Consider the following 18,755-nt stretch of genomic DNA (forward strand, 5'->3'; position numbering starts at 1 on the left):
TTCTGAATTGAAGGGCCCAGAGCTGGATCAGCATTTGAGGTGTGGCCTCACCAGCTCTGAGTACAGGGGAAGAATCACTTCCCTGGTCCTGCTGCCACACTGTTCCTGATCCAGGTCAGGATCCATTGGCCTTCTTGGACACCTGGACACACTCTGGCTCATGTTCAGCTTCCTGTCAATCCCAGCTCCCAGCTCCCTTTGTCCCTGGCTGCTCTCCAGCCACTCTGTCCCCAGCCAGGAGCTGCAGGGGGTTGTTGTGGCCAAAGTGCAGGACCCAGCACTTGGCCTTGTTGAACCTCATCCCGTTGGAATCAGATCATCTCTCCAGTCTGTCCAGGTCCCTCTGCAGAGCTCTCCTGCCTTCCAGCAGATTGACATCCCCCTCACCCCAACTTAGTGTCATCTGCAAATTTGCTAATGGTGGACTCAATCCCCTCATCCAGATCATCAATAAAGACATTAAACAGAACTGGGCCCAACACTGATCCCTGGGGACACCACTGGTGACCGGATCCCAACTGGATGCAGCCCCCTTCCCCACCACTCTCTGGGCCTGGCCATCAGCTGGTTCCTAACCCAGCACAGGGTGCCCCTGTCCAAGCCGTGGGCTGCCAGCTTTTCCAAGAGAATGCTGTGGGAGATGGTGTCAAAGACTTTGCTGAAGTCCAGATCCAGGACTAACTCCACAGCCACTTACTGATAACCTGGGTTTTCCTGTTCCTTTCATCATTCATCCCTGCCACTGAAGGAACTGACCAGAACACCACCTGTGCTCCTGTCCCCTCAGCCAACTGATATCCCTTACATAAGCCCCAGGGAGGCAGCAGACTTCCCTGTGGGGTGGTTCCAATTGGCACACAGGGCCCTCAGTTCCCCTCAGAAGGGAGTCACCTACTACCGCTACCCTTCTTTTCTTAATACCTGAGGTTGTGATCTGGCTGATAGACAGAGCACAACTGGGAAACCCTCCAGATAGATTTTTCTTTTCTTCTCTAGTGTCATCTGCCTGACCCTCTAGATCCAGGGCCTTGTACCTATTCTGTAAGGGCTCCTGGGAGGGCAATGGGGGTTGAGAGGGGATTCTTTTACCTCTCTGAGCAGAGACCCTTTTCTATTCCCCGTGGTCTACTACATCTCTTTCTGCCTGAAAGCAAGAGGAGCAAGCCTTCTCTAACTCCTTCTGAGCTTCTCTCAGGGTTGGAAGGGTGTAACTCCATCCATTTCCATTTCACTGTCCCCAATACTCCTTAGCCTTTCCACTTCTTCCTTAAGCTCTGCCACTAAACAGAGCAGATCATTCCAATATGAGTCCCTAAGGAAACAGCGTTGTTTGAAACACCAGTTTCAAACGACGTCTCAGCAGGTGCCTAAAAGGTGGCACTGGACTTACACTGGATGTAAAAGGCTGTGCCCTGTAAGTTAGGTCACCAAAGTTATCTCAGACCACAGTGGGGACCAGTGGTTTCTTCTTAGAGAAGAAATGAAGGCAAAGCTTAGACCAGTTCAAGTCATGTCTGAAAGGAGTGAAACTTCAGCTGCCCACCCAAGAAAGCCAACAAGTGCCCAAAGTGTGGGTGTGGCAACTGCCTGAAAGGGCTGTAATCAGGAGAAGAGACACATACTTTGCCAAAACAGTTCAGCTGCTTTCCCCATCCCCTGGTTGTTGCTTTAGTCAGGTTGAACTAACTTGTTCTGTCTCCGGTTTCTGCCTGAGACGCCTTGTATCAGTATGTCTTAAGTAGGGTGAAATGATGTTAAAACAAAGTAGATTGAACATGTTCAGATTGTTTCATACTGTCATTCCATGGTGATTACTTCAGAATGTGTGAGCGAGAATAAAATTAGGAAGAGCGTAGTTATTCTGTGCTCTTTAGCAAAAGTGTTACTGCCAGAAAAACATCCTCTGGGATTTCTTCAAAGACAAAAAGTCACAAAAGGACAGCCCTAATTACTCTGATTGCAGTCGTAGGACAGGTCAGTAACTTGTAACTGATGGACTAGAGCTCAGGTGTGGTCCCTGTCAGCTGCCTGGGTTTTGTCTCGTTGTTGGTCAGACCCTGCAGTGTGGGTGTGATGGGTTTGCCTCTTTTTGTTTCAAGCTGTCAGTTAAAATTCACTGTCACTGAATGAAGGTCAAAACCTCTTCACTTAGAGGTGACTGTTCACTAATTGGTATTTTAGATTCGGGCAGCTAAAATAATCTTTTAGGTGAACAAATAATTGCATTGTAAAAAGCACCGTGTAACTGTAGTAGGTAGCTGTCTTGGAAGTTCCTTAAGCAGCTCTGTTCCCTCGCTGTGGCATTTCAAAAACACAGCTGGAACATGTTGATTATGTGGTGCAAAGCAAATTTACATAGTTGTCTGTGCTGTGCTATTATGTTGCATAACCAGCTGGCTGTATTCACTAGGTCTTGAGCATTTTGATAGCAACACATTCTGTTTAAATTACATTTTCAACTCTTTGTTAAACAGAGAACAAGTATCACTGTCAGAAGACAATGCTTCTGTAGTTGTGTATCCCTTACTGAGGATTCATTTTCTCCTTCCTATCCATGGTAGTCCCTCTTTTCATGTCTTCTGTGCCCTTAACCTGGCATAAAACATCAAGTTTCTCACTATTTATGAAGTCCTAAATTCCCGTGTCCCCTACCTATTTTCTGCTAAGGGGTAGATCAGGCAGATGATGATGTTGAATTTAAGTGGCACTTAGTTGGTGTTCTGTCCTCTGAGTGGCACAGCATCAGTCTGTTCTCTCCTGGTTTTGGGAACTTGGTATGTTGAAGGTGCCTATGAAGTGTAAGTTCAATTAGTCAGGTCCTTAAATTATGGAAATTGATAGTCATAGCCAGGAGTTATGTAAAAAATAACAGTTAGTATTTTTCACAATAAAACTGAGGGACTTGACTAACTGTAGATATATTTTTGTCACGATTCTATCCCTTAAAAATATATACATTTTTGTATTAAAAATGAAAAAAATCATACGGATTTTAGTTAAAATATATAGATGCAAGCATGTATCTTAATTTCCTCAGAAATTTAATAAACTATGCAAATAGTGGACTGCTAGAGAATTTATTTTTAGATTGATTGTGTATATTGATTCTACCAGTTGCAACTGTTCTTTAATGTTGTCACTTTTCAGTAGTAGCAGGGTTTTCATATATTCAGTGTAGTGTTTATGTTCTGTTTGTTCAAATCGAGCTGTGTTCAGTGTCTGTTCAAATCAAGCTGTGTTCAGTGTCTTACCTGGACTTAAATTCCAATTGCTTTTCCCAAAGATGCCTACCTTATTGGACCCAGGAGAGAGTTATCTAGGCTTGTTGTGTCTTCTGGTGTGGTCTGCTTAAGTTTGCCAGAGGAAGTTTCCTTCTTGTTAGGCAGCTGGCACAGGGTCATACAGAGGGAAAGGAGGTTGATCAAGAAGCCAAATTTGTGGCTTTGATTAGTATTCAGTTGTTGAATTTGATCTGATTAGTGCTCAGTATTTTTATATGGCCCTGTAATTCTTTGTCAGCTGTTGGTTATCAGAAGAGGCGTATCCAAAATCTGCATGCTGAAAGGGGCAACAAATGATTCCTGCACGTGGAACTGGGATAACCTAGAGCATTACAAACTCTTCCTGCAGAGGAGACCAGTCCAGACTTCTCTCTCTTACCCTTCTGTCACCACAGAAGGGTAAGAAAATGCAAGGGTTCAGGAAGATGCAAGGGGATTTTGGCTGCCAAGTCCAAAGTCTGAAGATACCCGTGCAGGGATGAAATGAAAGCTTGCATCTCAAATTTTTGTCTAACTTTTCATCATTCAGCAAGAGCCTTGTTTCACCTCGTTTCATGTTTTAATCTTTTCAAATGACGAACCAAACCCCCACTTTTCTCTCACCAGGTCTCCTGCAAGCGCAGAATCTCTTAACGCAACTACCTCAGCAAAGCCAAGCCAACCTCCTGCAGTCTCAGCCAAGCATCACCCTTGCCTCGCAGGTCAGGCTTATTTCTACAGTTCATGAGTTGCTTTGAGGGGATTTAAACTATGCCAAGTGAATGAACCCTTTGTATTAGTTACCTGAATAGATGCTTTAGCTATAACAGTAGATTTGTCTTTCTAAATAGTTCAGTTTTATGGTTCCCACCCCAATGTGCCTGTGTGTTCAGGCTTTAATGTTCTAAATTTTTATTTTTAGCTGGAAATTTGCAGGATTGATAGCTTGAGTTAATGGCACTAGAGCATTGTTTGATTTCCTGTAAGATTTTCTTGGATAATTTACAAATTTATGAAATTCAGAGCAGCAAGGTGTGGGCTACCTAAAAAGCTCAAAAAGAGGATTACTGATAAGTACTTTTCTGAAGATTGCAGTGATGATCTACCTTTATTATAACGTAGTTATTGTGATATCATTGCTAAGTCATTGCCAGTCTTACCAGTTACCATCTGTAAAAGTGAAGGGATTGTTAGAAATAAAATATTAAAATAGTCTGATATCTATTAAAATATTAGAGCTCTATGGTTAAGCTTTCAGACTGTAAGAAAAGCAATTTAAGGTTGCACATGCCTGTAAATTTAGTTGTGCTTCGCTCTGGTTTTTACTGTGCAGTTTAGTTTCATGACTGCATGCTGTTTCTCAAATACCATGTTATATCATATGGTATCTTCCTGCCAACCTGGTTACATTTAAGAATTTTCTAGTCTGCAATAATGTGTCTGAGTCTTAGAAAACTACATTTTCTATTATACCACCTGTAGTAGTTTTCATGTACCATACGGAAAATGGAATTTGTCTCACCTCTGTAGTTCATACCTCAGGTAGCAGCATGATTCCTCACTGAAAATTACAGTTGGGTTTTAAAAAAATGTTAAAATACTAATAAAAATAAATTACATAATGGGGGTGAAATCAGTAAAGACATATTGCAGTAATTGCCCACTATGATTAGTGTAAATTAAAAAAATATTAAAACCCTTTAAGTGGGACACATGTACCTGCAATCCTAGAAAGATCATATATGATTACGTTATTTCTCAAGTAATGGAATTATAGATCTTGACCTCCCTCTACCATCTGCTGTGCACTGCAAAACACTGCAGTAACCCAGGAGAAAAACAACATAACGGGCAACATAAAGACTCAGCTCTGTGTAGGCCATTTCTTGGAGAAGAGCCTTTTCTGTACCTTTGCATAGACTTTGCATGATACTGTAGTGCTGCACAGACCTGAGACTGTTCTCATTTGGCCTGAAGGAGTCTGTAGTTTCAGAGCTGGGCATAGGACATAAAAAAGCATGAAATCACCTTTACTGAGGAGCCTCAGCTAAACTGAATAGACTTCAACCAGAGCAAATGATTTGTCTCTGCATCTCAGTTCATCAAGGTAGAGTTATGCATTCAAAACACGTTTCCAGTGTTCCTGTTGCACATAAAGCCTGAACTGTGCAATACCAGATATTTTGTTCACCTGTTACTATTTTCCACGGTGCTCATTTCTTTTCAGATACTTACTGTTGTTGCATAGCAAAATGCTCTGGTATGCCCATGTTCAGGAATAGTGAATCTCTTGTGGACTTCCTGGAAAATTTTTTCGTACTGGAAGAGTCGAGTCAGTCACAAGAGATGGAATTAGAAGAAACTTGGCACGTTGGCTGCACCTGTGTGTGCTCACTCTTCCAGGATTAAATAGGAGACTTGAATCTTTTGGGCTGATGACAATCTGCCACCTCACACAAGCAGTAAATTCAATTTTAAAATGATTAAAAAGGGATGAATGCCAAGCTGTCTATAAATGTTAGAAATATATCAAGTAAGAGTGTTCAGCCTTTCTTTGAACAGCTTCTACAGCAAATGAAAGTTGTAGGTTATCACTGAACATCTCTTCTTTAATTGGTTATGACAGAGCCTTTAAAAGGCTGTCATACTAATAGAGTTTTCTGGATTGTGATTGCTCGTTCTGGAGAGGAATGTAAATAAACTGGAGGAACTTTCAGATGGCAGGAAATGCCCAATTCATCGATCTTTCTCACCAGAGAAAGACCTTTTTTTTTTTTTTTTTTTAATTTAATTTTGGTCGATTATTTTTTTTTTTTAAGTCTGATTTTCATCTCCTCCTTGCTATCCTAATAGCCAGCAACCCCAACACGCACAATAGCAGCGACCCCCATTCAGCCACTTCCACAGAGCCAGTCAACACCAAAGCGAATCGACACTCCCAGCTTGGAGGAGCCCAGTGACCTTGAGGAGCTTGAGCAGTTTGCCAAGACTTTCAAACAAAGACGGATCAAACTTGGATTCACTCAGGTGAGACTGCGTACCTTAGTGCCTGCCAGTGTGGAACCCGAGGTCTCATCTTTCAAGTCTGGAGGGAGACTGCAATTCCATCTTTTCCTAGGAGAACTTGCTTAAATAGGGTTATGCTCTGGCCTTTATGTAGGGGATTTCTAAGAAATAACAGAAAAAGCCATACATCCGTCTTACTTCCCTGTTGGTTTTAAAGCATAGCCATTTTCCCAGCAGGGGAAAACGTGCATTTACCAGCTCCAGATGTCATTGCATGTGCACTATTCATTCTATAGGATGTGACATGAATGGGACAAAGCACTTTAAAGCTGCCTTCAGAAGTACAAAGTTCCAAAAATCATACAGCACAATTAACTGCTCTGTGTGTTTAAAAAGTGTATCACATCTGTGCAGTTGCTTTGGATATCAAAGGGTTTTTATCTCTCAAGTGTATTTTCCTATTAAACATCAATGATTTCTGTATTTAATGCTTCTGCTAAGGTTCCTAAACAAAACCTGAAAGGACTGTCACCTTTGAAGTTTTCTCCTTACAGAGGTGAACTGGAGTTGTGGTTTGTTTTCGTTTGTTTAAAAGCTCAGAAATACCCATAGAGCAGAAGAAAAGTAATCTTGAACCTAGTGAAAATGGTTGAATGGAGAGCACAATTAAAACTACAAAGTGCATTTATATGTTCTGTTATTCTGTTGAAGGGAAAAGCTGCTTGAATCCAGGAGTCCTTTCTTATTAATATCAAAATGAGCTTTTTCGCCCTGCAAAATTAAAATATCTGTCCAGGTAAACAGTTAATTTTGGCAGGGTTCTGTGGTTAAGCATAAGCATGTTTTTGCTTAGAAGGAAGAGTATGCAAAAATCAAAGCATTTAAAAGTCTGAGCTCAGAGCAGTCAGTCCAACATACGTGATTTGTTCTTCCCCCAGAATATATCTGCTCTAGCTGAAAGTATGTGCTGAAGTCAGATTTATTTTTCTGGCAAAGTCTTAAATGTTTGAAAAATCAAAGTTCATAATGAAAGTTCCTGGCAGCATCTTAATTATAACTCAAGAACAGAATGTTCTTAGTCAAATGAAGTGCATTTTGCTGGCGTGTGTGCCTCCTTCCCTCCGTTCTTTCCACTAGAGGGAGGCACAGAAATACAAGTGATGGACACACACAAAAGCCCGAATAGAGCAGAACAGAATAGAGTAAAATACAATAGCTTTCCCATAGCCTGACTGAGGAGGTTCATGTAGATCTCTCGTTATTATGTTTAATCTGCCCTCCTGTGAGATGATTATAAAGGCTCAACTGGACTTTTTAAGTTGTATCTTAACCCTTCTTTATTGACCTTGTTTGGAGGAAAAACGAACACAACTGCTCAGGCTTATGTTTCAGTATTTGCTTTTGAGATTAAAAAAGGGGAATCTTGAGAATGTGCTAAAATTGCATTTGGTCATTCCTATCCTACTCTGAGTTGGTATGTGTGTAATTAGGCCGTTCTAATAACTTCTACCTAATTGCATAATTGGATGATAATTAGAGACCCTGATTACTTTGGTTTCCTATAGTTGGATAAATAGACTGCCTTTCAGAGGATAAAAGAAATTTATTTCCAGTGGCAGTGCAAGCTTTTTCAGACTCATGCCACCCCTGCATCTCAAAAATAATTGTAAGATTTAGTTTGCATTGCAAACTAATCACTTACTACATTCTGCCGTGAACAATATAACCCGTTTTGAATTTCAGCAGTTCTGTCTCTTCTCCCACCCTGAAAAGTGGGTGATGGATTTAAATCCTTCTGTTTGTTTCCCTCAAAAATATCTCCATGTTTGACATACAGAGACACAATGAACATACTGCATCTTAGCATGATTGCAGGCCTGTGACTAATTGCTTGGTCTAATTCAAGCTACGTGAGTGTACTTTTTAGACAACGTTATTTTTATTCTGTAAAAGATATTACCTCTGCTAGTCTATCTGAGCTTCTTAACAGACCAGTACACACAACAATGATGTATCTTATAATCAGTTGCAGATCATTACCAGAGCTTCATTCAACGTGCAGAGTAGATCAGATGTGTGTACAGTGCCTTTATACTCTGTTCGATCCATCCTTTCAGTGGTCCTTCCCAATATATAAAATTCTCATCCCTATATGGAAATTCCTTTGCCTACAGCTGAAATGCTGCCACCTTTTGGCATTGACAAAGAAATGGCTAACTATTCATTTTAAATCAGATGGCAAATGTTAGTAAGAACAACATAAATACCAGAATTAAATTTAGTTGGGGGACTGGAGCAAATTTCATAACTCTTTCCTGCCAAGACATAAATCAACTTATCTCTAAAATGGTTTACATAGCCAGGTTTTCTTCTTCATAAACCCAGCAGAGCATCCACGTTACTCTTCTTGGAATGATTTATGAGTTTTAAAATGCACAGAATCCTGGCATATAAGTAGAGGTATAAATGTGAATTCCCACGTGTTTCCTCTGATTGAAGGGCACACAAACCAATTGTTCTGGTCCTCTTCTAGGAAGGAAATTGTTTTCTTTGCACAACCTGCACAATTTACGAAGCTTATCGAAGGTTGTTTTCTTCCTCACTTGTGTGTGGCCACTCTGCATGCTGTTAGTGTACTCACACCAAACTGTGGGTGTGGACCTGACCTAAAAGAAAGGCAAGCTTTATGCACAACCCAACTAACCTATTTGCAATTAAACTCCACTAACGAAATGCTCAAGCTTTTCAATCTCTTCTTCTAGACTTCCCGTACTTTTTTTTGTGTGCTAAAAAATAAAAATCTAAGTAAAACTACTTTAGATCAAACAGTGTACTTGAAGTATAAATACAGTTTTTTTGAAGGGCAGGACCTTCCAGCTTTAAAACAAAGCAAGGAAATGCTATGGTGTTTTTAATGGCCACAATCAAGAACAGATTGATTTTTTTCTTTTAAACAAAACTTTCAAAGTATATACTACATAGATAGATAGATATTAGGATAAGCAGAAGGTCTCATAAAACTGAGTTTTGAAAAGCAATAACAGATATGAAGAGGTGAGCATCTGTCTGTAAATCTCCTGGATAGTTTTTTGGCAGATTGGTAATGATAGTCAAGACTACAGTTAATCATTATTTGAAATGGTTCAACTTCTTATCTGCTTTGAAATATGTATCTGTTGGGGAGAAGTTTGGCTTGAACCTCAGAAGATACTAAAAGTTCAGATAAGAATATTTCTGCATCTGTTTAACTGTGATATGTGTTTGCAGACATCTTTTCAAAAGTGTTTTCTAGCAATCTGACAACATGAATTCACTGCATTTCTGATTATTTGAACTTTTTTTCTTCTGTGTGAAATATGCAGAAACTTAAATCTGCTCCTAAAGAGAGCTTGGCCATTTTTTTTTTTATTTTAAAGAACTAAGAAAAAAATCACAAGTTAATATTCAGTGGAATGTGCTGCTCAGTGATAATGCTAAGAAGACAAAGCATCAGGGGTTTCCTGGAAAGAGTTACATGGTTAAAGTGACTGAGGTTTGACATTTCTCTATGATTATTGCTTTAGCATGAATCTTGGTAGCGCTGAGAAAGCTTCTGTGCAACTGAAATCCCACACAGCAGTGGAGTCACTAAGAGAACACAAGAATGTGACAGGATTCCTTGCTTTGGAAGTGCCTATGTCAGTGAATCCCTTTTTTCTCTTTCTTTGTCCAGGGTGATGTTGGGCTCGCTATGGGCAAACTCTATGGAAATGACTTCAGCCAAACTACCATCTCTCGCTTTGAAGCCTTGAACCTCAGCTTTAAGAACATGTGCAAGTTAAAGCCACTTCTGGAAAAGTGGCTCAATGATGCAGGTGAATGAGTCTGTGCATTTCTTCACCAGCCTACCAAAGTCAGTAGGATTTGGAAAAACTGCTTCGTTGGTGCCCTTATGGTTTTATGAAGCTGCCAGTCTATGTAACTGTCCATGGGACAAATAAGGGTGTAGAAAAAAGGGTCTGTGCTTCCCTTTCCACGTGCCTGTATGCATCCAAAATAGTTCCAGTATGAACTTCCAGAAATGTGTTCTGCAGACAGATGAGTCATTGCATGGGATGAGGTACAATATGTGTCATGGTTTTCCTCCTTCATGTATGTTAATGCATATAACTTCTAATCCTCTTCCAGCTTTCTTTTTCAGATGTGTATTAGAGAGAGGTTTGCATGATTTGTTGTTTCAGTAGGCAGAGCTTATTGCATCCATCTCCTTCCACACCCCTATGTGCATTCTTTTCATCTCTCTCCAAGGGTCCATATAAATACTCTCTCCCAACAGGAAGAGTTTTTTGGTGGGTTAGGTTTTGCTTTTTCCTTCCTATAATATTTTTTTTTCCTGGGATATAAGTTATTCATTATGCCAGTGTTGGTAGTGTTCTTTTTTTTTTTTAATCTCCCACCAGCAAAAGGAGCTTGTACAGAGGTGCTAGGTGTCAGGATAGAAAGTGTTCAGGAGTTCTGTCAGCCAGATTTTTCTTCCAAGTATGCAACTGTACATGGTATAAAACTGATGGGTATGTTAAACAGATGGCAGGGATGGTGTGTGCCTTCCTATTTTTACCGAAATGGAGAGAGCTTTATGCTGGTGCCTGCAGTATTCTCTGAAATTTTGAAAGTAATTGCATGCAGTGTTGAAAATTTGTCCTGCCTTGAGAAAAGGAAGTGTCATTCTGTTGTGCTGTCAGGGGTTATCTTTAGGTATCGAGATCTGTGATAGAAAACATAAAAATCTCCACACTGAGTGCTCTAGCCCACAGGCCAGTGATCCCCAAACCTTCCAGCAATCCTGGATGAGTCCAGTGCTGCAGGGAGTGTCGTTGTTTGCTTTTCCTGCCAACCTGAAGAAATACTTGGATCTGTAAAGTTAAGGACTCTAAACGGTGTTGGGGTCCTTCACAGCTTGGAAGTGGGGAACCATTGTCTCTGGTTCTGACTCAGTTTCATGAAAATCTTTGGAAAAGAAGGTTCAGATGACTTCAAAGGCTATTCATTTTACCTTTAGGTAAAAGCAGGGAGGATGGTTCCTTCCATTACACTACATGGGAGTATTGTAGGATTTATTGTCACAGAACTCAGCTTGTTCTGACAGGTTTCAGTCTGAGGAAGGGTTTCAGCACATTTACGGTACCATTACTGGGAAAAAAAAAAACTAGAAAATACTTGCCCATTTAAGTCTACCAAAATGATGTTAGGCATTGTGAACTTTGACATCTGCTTACCACCCACAAACCCCAGGGCAGTGAGGGAACTCCAACATAAATTCCCTGTTTAAATTCCCTGCAGGAACTTGCCGGTTGGTTGTATTGCACTTCCTGCTACAGAGTAGGGTTAAGTGTTCTCTCTTTGTTGCTCTGTGAAGCCAGGAAGACAGGATTAGGGGTTAGCAGCTAGAGCCCTGGTGAAGCTAAGGAGGGGGAGCTGCTTGCTGTGTAGACTGTTTGGTAGCACTGAATGTCTGCTAAGATGTCCAGAGAGAAGAGTCTGAACACTGTGAAGCTGACTGCGAACTTCTCTTCCTCTAGTGGGCAAAAGAAAGTTCAGGCTGCTCAGATTTTTTCATAATTGCCTGTAACTTTCAGCTCTGGCTCGTGGATATCAGTTTCTGCTTTTTTTTCTTTAAACTGGGACTTGCAGTGAGTGTGGAGTGGAGTGAGATATAGGAGACAAACTTTGTATGGGGGATAACGTGGTAGCATACGGAGCAGAGAGCACCCTCTGGGCTTACTTGTAGCTTTTTAGTTTCAAGTATATGTTGTAATTTGTAGATACAATGATTAATGCATGTGATCTCCATAAATCTCTCTGTATTTGGAGTAGATACAGAATGGGTTTTAACATACCTTGCACAGATGAAGAACACTTGCATTAGACTGCACTGCATTCAGAGAAAACCTCCTGATCTGTGTTACTTTCTTTTTTTTCAGAAAACCTCTCATCTGATTCAACTCTCTCCAGCCCAAGTGCCCTGAATTCTCCAGGGCAAGGGATCGAAGGCTTGAACCGTAGGAGGAAGAAACGCACCAGCATAGAGACCAACATACGTGTGGCCTTAGAGAAGAGTTTCCTGGAGGTCAGTGATCCTGTTGCTGTGCTCAACCTTTGAAGAAAGGAAGAAACTTTGGTTAGCAATTAGAGCTGTTAGAGTGAGCCCATTACTGTGCTATTTAGGACAGTGTTGGCACTAAACAAGGTGAATACAAAAGCTGTGCCAAGAAGCCCACATCATGTCTGCTTCACTTTAAAAAAACAAACACACACAAACCCCTTCAAAAAAACCCATTGGTTCTTGCAGTTTGCTGACTTTGTGATTTTGAATTCCAGTAAACTGAGCAGTAAATCTAAACATTACCCTTTCTGAGGATGGATAAATGGGACAACAGTCTATACATATATAATGTGAGGTTTTTAGCTGGAGGGCAGAAGCACCTATTATGGTTTGTCTCTGCTGATCTACCACTGATCAGGTTCTGGACCTGAATCACCCCATCCAGATTTCTGCCTACTGAAGAAGAGGCTACAATGTAAAAACCTCCAAAGGTAATTTCACAGCTTTTCAAGCACTGTTTCCTTTCCTCAGAACCAAAAGCCTACCTCGGATGAGATCGCCATGATAGCTGACCAGCTAAACATGGAGAAGGAGGTGATCCGCGTTTGGTTCTGTAACCGGCGCCAGAAGGAGAAAAGGATCAACCCACCCAGCAGTGGTGGAACCAGCAGCTCGCCCATCAAAGCAATTTTCCCTTGCCCAACCTCACTGGTAAGAACTAAGAACCATGTTGGCAAAGTTCACTCAAAGAGGTAGTTCTACTCTGCTCACTGTGGAAGTTGCACGTGCTGCACCTTCTTTGTACAGCAGAGTTGTTCTCACATATTTAGATTTTACTGGCATTTTAAATATTCCTCTTGGTTACTGTCTAAGATAATACTTAGAAATCAGGCACTGGTCAGGCCTTCAGTGTGGGTGTTTTATTTAGTCAACTCATAAACAAATATTCTGACTGGCAAATTTGCACTTGGGTTTATTGCTTTGAACTTATTTCAGGTAGTGCCTCCAGTTTATATCTGGACCTTCCCTCTAACCCAAATTTTTTTTTGCAAAATAATAGTAATAAAAAAACGTTTAACAGCTCTACCCCTCCCCTCTTGTGTTGGCTGCTCTGATAAGTGAATGAGCAGCAGTAGAACGTACCATGCACTGGAACAGATTGCCCAGAGGGGTTGTGGAGTCTCCCTTGCTGGAGATATTCCAGAACTGTCTGGATGCAATTCTGTGCCATGTGCTCTAGAATGACACTGCTTGAGCAGGGAGATTGGACCAGATGACCCACTGTGGTCCCTTCCAGCGTGAGCCATTCTGTGATACTGCATCGTTTGGAGACTTACATGATGCAAATCCGTTGATACCATTGTTGTCACTTTTAGTCAGAAATTATTTATATAAAAAAAGGCATGGAACAAAGAAACAGTTTAGCTAATACTCATGTTATTAATTTCCCACACTTGTATTTGCCTCAGGTAAACACAAACTTCATGAAAATAAGAGTAACAAAACACATGCATCAAGGTTCCTTCAGCATCTTTGCTACCAATGCCCATGGAGGTCTGTTTTCATAAATAGAAACAGTAGCTATTAGATTTCATAGTAGCTATGCTAATAGGAATGTGGTGGAATTTATGTAGCCTGTAGCTGTCCTTTTGTAGTATTTATTCCACCCTCATCACCGTAGTAGCTAATATCTTCCAGTACTTCATTAAACCATTAATTTTGGTGATGTGTTATTCTTTCCCCTCATCCTTGTCTCAGGGTGTGTGCATGCAACCTTTTGTTTCAGGGGAAGGGATGTGTTAAATGTACTTAGTCTCTTTTTCTATTACTCTTTATTTTTTCCCCAATTGCAAAGCAAGGTTGCGTGCCTTGCTGCCAAAGCAGGGAGATTTATGATAGTGTGTTCTAGGAACTGTGCAGGTTCACTCAGACTGCAACTTAAAGAAGCTTTCCTACAGTAACTTCCCTGTTATTATAATCTGCCATTGTATGTAAGAAATTGAGGTGTGAACCATGGTCTCCCTTTTATCAGTGATGTTTCACGAAGCATTTTCACTCATTGTAAACCTCTCCTAAGACTGTGCCACGGCTCAAATGGATGTTCCAGCCCTGCTGCCCCCAGCCTTCACTGACTGTGTGCTTTGTTGATTCCTTGTGTCAGCTCTGGAGATTGTGTCCATAGGATGCTTGGGCTTAGTCTACTAGTTTGACTGCAAATTAGCCATGTGAGGAACAATGATGAATTTTCCATATGGCTGGATAACCAGTGTGAGTTGCAGCCTGGCTGCACGAGGGCAGGGGCCCTGAAGCAGGATTGGAGGGGAAGGCCCCTTTTGGTGGCAGCCTGGTTTTGCATTGGCTGAAGTCAGTCACTGTGACCACGGGGTGAGCTGTATTAATTCTAGGTCATTCCCTGCCCTGAAATATGGATTGTGACCTTGGCCTTAACTGCTGGGTGGACAGATGACAGATGCGACATCTGGGCCGGGTTAGTGGGAGGTGTGCTGTGTATCCAGCTCCTCTTTATCTCGTGCACTATTCCAGATAGGCAGAAAGCTTTTAGATCTGTCCCAGTTGCCCCAGTCTTGTTTAAAATGCATGAAGCATTTGATTCCCTATAAGAGGATATGCAGCATGAGAGATATTTCTCTGATAATAAACTTAAGGTAAGAGAGGGGAAAGGAGGAATGTTTTAACCTATATCCTTGGCTACGTTCTCTTGGGCAATTCTAAAGGATTCATTTCTCTCACTGATGTATAACAGCCTTCAAATATTACTGTTGGACACCATTTGTTGTCCATAAAAAGTCCTTTCTCTCCTTATATTTCATTTTTCCTCATAAGCTGGTTTCTCCAGCCTTAAATCTTTCGTGTTTATTTGTGATATCTTCAGTTTATTGTAGCTTTCTTGTAATAAGCCATCCACAAGTGAAAACTGCATTTGTATGTTTTAAAATCCAGAGATCCTTCCTCTGGCACAAGGAAACTTATCAAAATAAAGCTTATACTTTGGTCAAGTAAAAGTGAAATGTTATTCTGCTTCTCCGTGTAAACACATTACCCTAAATACCTTTGGTAATGCTGGCATTGACATAATTTTATCATAGAAAGAGATGTGAAGCTGCAAAGATGTTTAAACGAGAAAAAGAATGCAGAAAAATGTATTTTGTAACTCTTTCTATAAGAATGACTCTATTTAAACAAGGTGCTCTCCTCGAGGGGAGGCAAAGAGAGAGAGAGAGAAAGAGAGAGCTAACTTGCAGTCTTGAGACAAAATGGATATATCTCCTTTCAAATACTGAGTTATTAAGAATAAAGATATTGCTGGTAATTAGAGAAGGTATTATGGTTGTTCCACTGAATGATAAAGTAATGGAAATACAAATAAGTTAGTTCATATGCAGTGTTTTTCTTGATAACTTCCTCAGCTGAGGATGGGAAGAAAGAAATCCAGCTCTAGTAGCTAACTCTGTCTGTCTTTGAGCAGTTGAGCAGTTTTATTCGTTTTTGACCTCCAGGTGGCAACCACGCCAAGCCTTGTGACTAGCAGTGCAGCTACAACCCTGACTGTCAACCCCGTGCTCCCTCTGGCCAGTCCTGCTGTAACTAGTCTGTCAGTCACAGGTAAGGGCTGATTTCTCCTGACACTACATCAACTTCTACCATTTTTCCCTTTTTATTCTTAAAAATATCATTCTGTGTTGATGACTGGTATCCCAGGACATTCTTGTCATTGTTCCTTGTTGTTCTGCTAGGAAACTTTTGTCTTTGTGACCATTGAGTTGACTTGTCTGGGGATAAAAATCACAGGTGATGCTGAAATGAAACACTCTGTATTCCATTGCTGGCTTCTAGAGCTCCTCAGCCTTCTGCTGGGAAGTGTCACTTCATTGTAGTCCAGGCTTTTCATTTGAACCCCTGGTGCTTCTTGGTACTACAGAAATGTGTGTTTGTGCCTCTCTCAGTTGGGTGTGCAGCTCTGTTCAGGTGGGCAGGGGGTTCTGTTTAGCCATATCTGTGTTTTGTACTGATCTAACTAGAATCAATCTTCCAGGCACAACAGAAACCACCTCTAACAACACGGCAACAGTGATTTCAACAGCACCTCCAGCTTCTTCAGCAGTGACATCACCCTCCCTGAGTCCTTCCCCTTCTGCCTCAGCCTCCACTTCAGAGGCATCCAGTGCCAGTGAGACCAGCACAACACAGACAACCTCCACTCCCTTGTCCTCCCCTCTTGGGACCAGCCAGGTGATGGTAACGGCATCAGGGTTGCAAACAGCGGCGGCAGCTGCGTTACAAGGAGCTGCACAGTTGCCTGCAAATGCAAGTCTTGCTGCCATGGCTGCTGCAGCAGGACTAAACCCAGGCTTGATGGCATCCTCACAGTTTGCAGCTGGGTAAGGAGGAATTTTGCACACCCCTTCTTGGTGAGGTGAACAGAAGAGGGAAGGAGGATTCTTGGGATAAATTGCTGTTATGTATCACTGTTTTCATGGTGATTCTAGTGCCATTTATCTCAAATTCTGAAGGTTTACTCATAGGTGGTAATTTGCCATTCCCATCCACGTACACAAATGTGTTCGCTTTAAAGGTGAAAAAGCTGCATTGCAACAACATTGTTATTTAATAAGTCATTCATCCACTGCAGAGCTTAAGAGCTGCAACTTACCACTGAATCACAGAATCTGTCCAACTAATTGTAAAATGGAGAGAGTGCCTAGACCCACTTCACCCCTCTGTATTCATTTCTCCTTTATGAGCAAGAAATTGTAAAAGATGCACGATTGTTGGAGTTGTACGTTTAAAAATGTTGCTCAGACAGATGACTCTTGGTCTCTTTAATTCCTCTTGGTTTACAGATTTCTTATCTCAATTTGGGAGAGGATGATAGCTCTCTAACAAGAGGCACTTTCCCTAAAATACTGTACAAAAATATTTTACAGCAACAACCGATACAAGTCATGTATTTCCAGTGCCTGTACTTGTCACTAATCACTCATGGAGGGAAAACTAAAATCAACTAAAAATAGTCCTTAGTCTCTGGTCTTTCCTTCATCCCCTTTTTTTTTGATTTTAGATATGATGATGTATTTATGAACAGTGACAACCTTTCCTAGAAAGTAACACTCTTTCCCTTTTCCCCTTCTTCTGTGATCTTGCTTCCTGCAGAGGTGCCTTACTCAGTCTCAATCCAGGGACATTAGGTGGTGCTCTCAGCCCAGCCCTGATGAGCAACAGTACACTGGCAACTATTCAAGGTCAGTAGTGTTCCTATTAATGCATCTCTGTCATACAGCTTCAGTTTACAGGCTTTGTTTTTCTCTGCCAAAGAAGAACACTGACTTCTCAGCACTGGACATAAATTTTATAGGAGTTGAGGTTTTACAAAATTTAAATGTGTATCACAGAGATAAGAGCAGGTGCAACTACAGAAAGGAATCGGATGTGTATGATCTTAGGGTGATTTACAGGAGGCACTTAAGATATTGAATGTGTTCTAGAATTTATTTTGTTCTCCTCCCCTCATTGGCCTGTGTCTCTAGCAGGTTGGAGATTTGCTTTTTATAGCTCTTCTCTAGTCTGCTTGAGCAGAATTGCACCATTCTGAGGTCTGTTAGCAGGGCTTGATCCTGAATTCTTGTCCTCTTATGTATTTAAAAAGAACCTACAACAAAGATCCTGCCTCCTAAAGTCCTTATGGAGAACTTTAAATACATAAATCCTCGTTTAGAAGAGTAAAAATTTATTTTGGGAGTGGTCAGAGTGGTCAGAAGTTACGACTGACTTCAGCAAAAGTTGTTCTCAGTTCATAGTCTATCATAGGAGGTCTAGCTAACCTGTGTGTTCAAATATCCCCCAAACTAGCTGAACAAATCTTGTTTCCAGGTTACAAGAAAGAACCATTTCATAAAGCGTCAGAGATAAATTTAGGAGATCATAATCTGAGGCAGACTGAACACTAGACCGGTGAGAGTAAGTTGCAACAGTGTTTGGTTATATGTCAACATTCAAAATGTTACAGTCAAGGTTACATGACCTTCTTCTTCTTCTGATAGCTGTCATTTCACAGGAACACTCATCTCAACCCTTTCCAGTGCAAGCTGGTGAATGTACAGGCTCTCTTTGACAGGAAACATAGATCACTGTTGTGCTTAAAGGTCTGAAGAAAGGCCCAATGGGGTTAGCCCAGAAGCAAACAACAGAGGCATTTTAGTATCTGCAAGGTCTTGTCTGATTGTTATTTAAAAAATGAACAACCTATGATGAGACAGCCGTCGTTAGTGGTGCACAGAGCAAAGGTATCAGAGAAAGGAAAATGCAGAGCCCCCTTGCTTTTAGGCACATTTTGCATTGTTGCTTACTGCTAATGTTATCTCCTCCCTGCTCGATTTTTCCCTTTTTTT

At 41.1% G+C, this 18,755-nt stretch overlaps 1 protein-coding gene across 13 annotated transcripts in view; it reads left to right on the plus strand.

The window, feature by feature from the left end:
• POU2F1 (POU class 2 homeobox 1) overlaps positions 1–18,755 on the plus strand; it is a 134,210-nt gene that overhangs the window by 84,728 nt on the left and 30,727 nt on the right. For 7 of the 13 annotated variants that reach the window (XM_064643456.1, XM_064643415.1, XM_064643417.1 and 4 more), the window contains 8 exons: positions 3,888–3,982; positions 6,114–6,287; positions 9,979–10,120; positions 12,227–12,372; positions 12,880–13,059; positions 15,867–15,972; positions 16,403–16,748; positions 17,521–17,609. In XM_064643456.1, the coding sequence (XP_064499526.1) occupies positions 3,888–3,982; positions 6,114–6,287; positions 9,979–10,120; positions 12,227–12,372; positions 12,880–13,059; positions 15,867–15,972; positions 16,403–16,748; positions 17,521–17,609 (1,278 nt within the window). Of the gene's footprint in view, positions 1–3,887; positions 3,983–6,113; positions 6,288–9,978; positions 10,121–12,226; positions 12,373–12,879; positions 13,060–15,866; positions 15,973–16,402; positions 16,749–17,520; positions 17,610–18,237; positions 18,325–18,407; positions 18,743–18,755 lie in introns of those variants that run through there. The other 6 variants (XR_010427244.1, XR_010427245.1, XM_064643453.1 and 3 more) reach the window with 4 other exon arrangements.

The sequence above is a fragment of the Pseudopipra pipra genome, chromosome 2 (assembly GCF_036250125.1).
Source record: "Pseudopipra pipra isolate bDixPip1 chromosome 2, bDixPip1.hap1, whole genome shotgun sequence".
NCBI classification, from domain to species: Eukaryota; Metazoa; Chordata; class Aves; order Passeriformes; family Pipridae; genus Pseudopipra; species Pseudopipra pipra.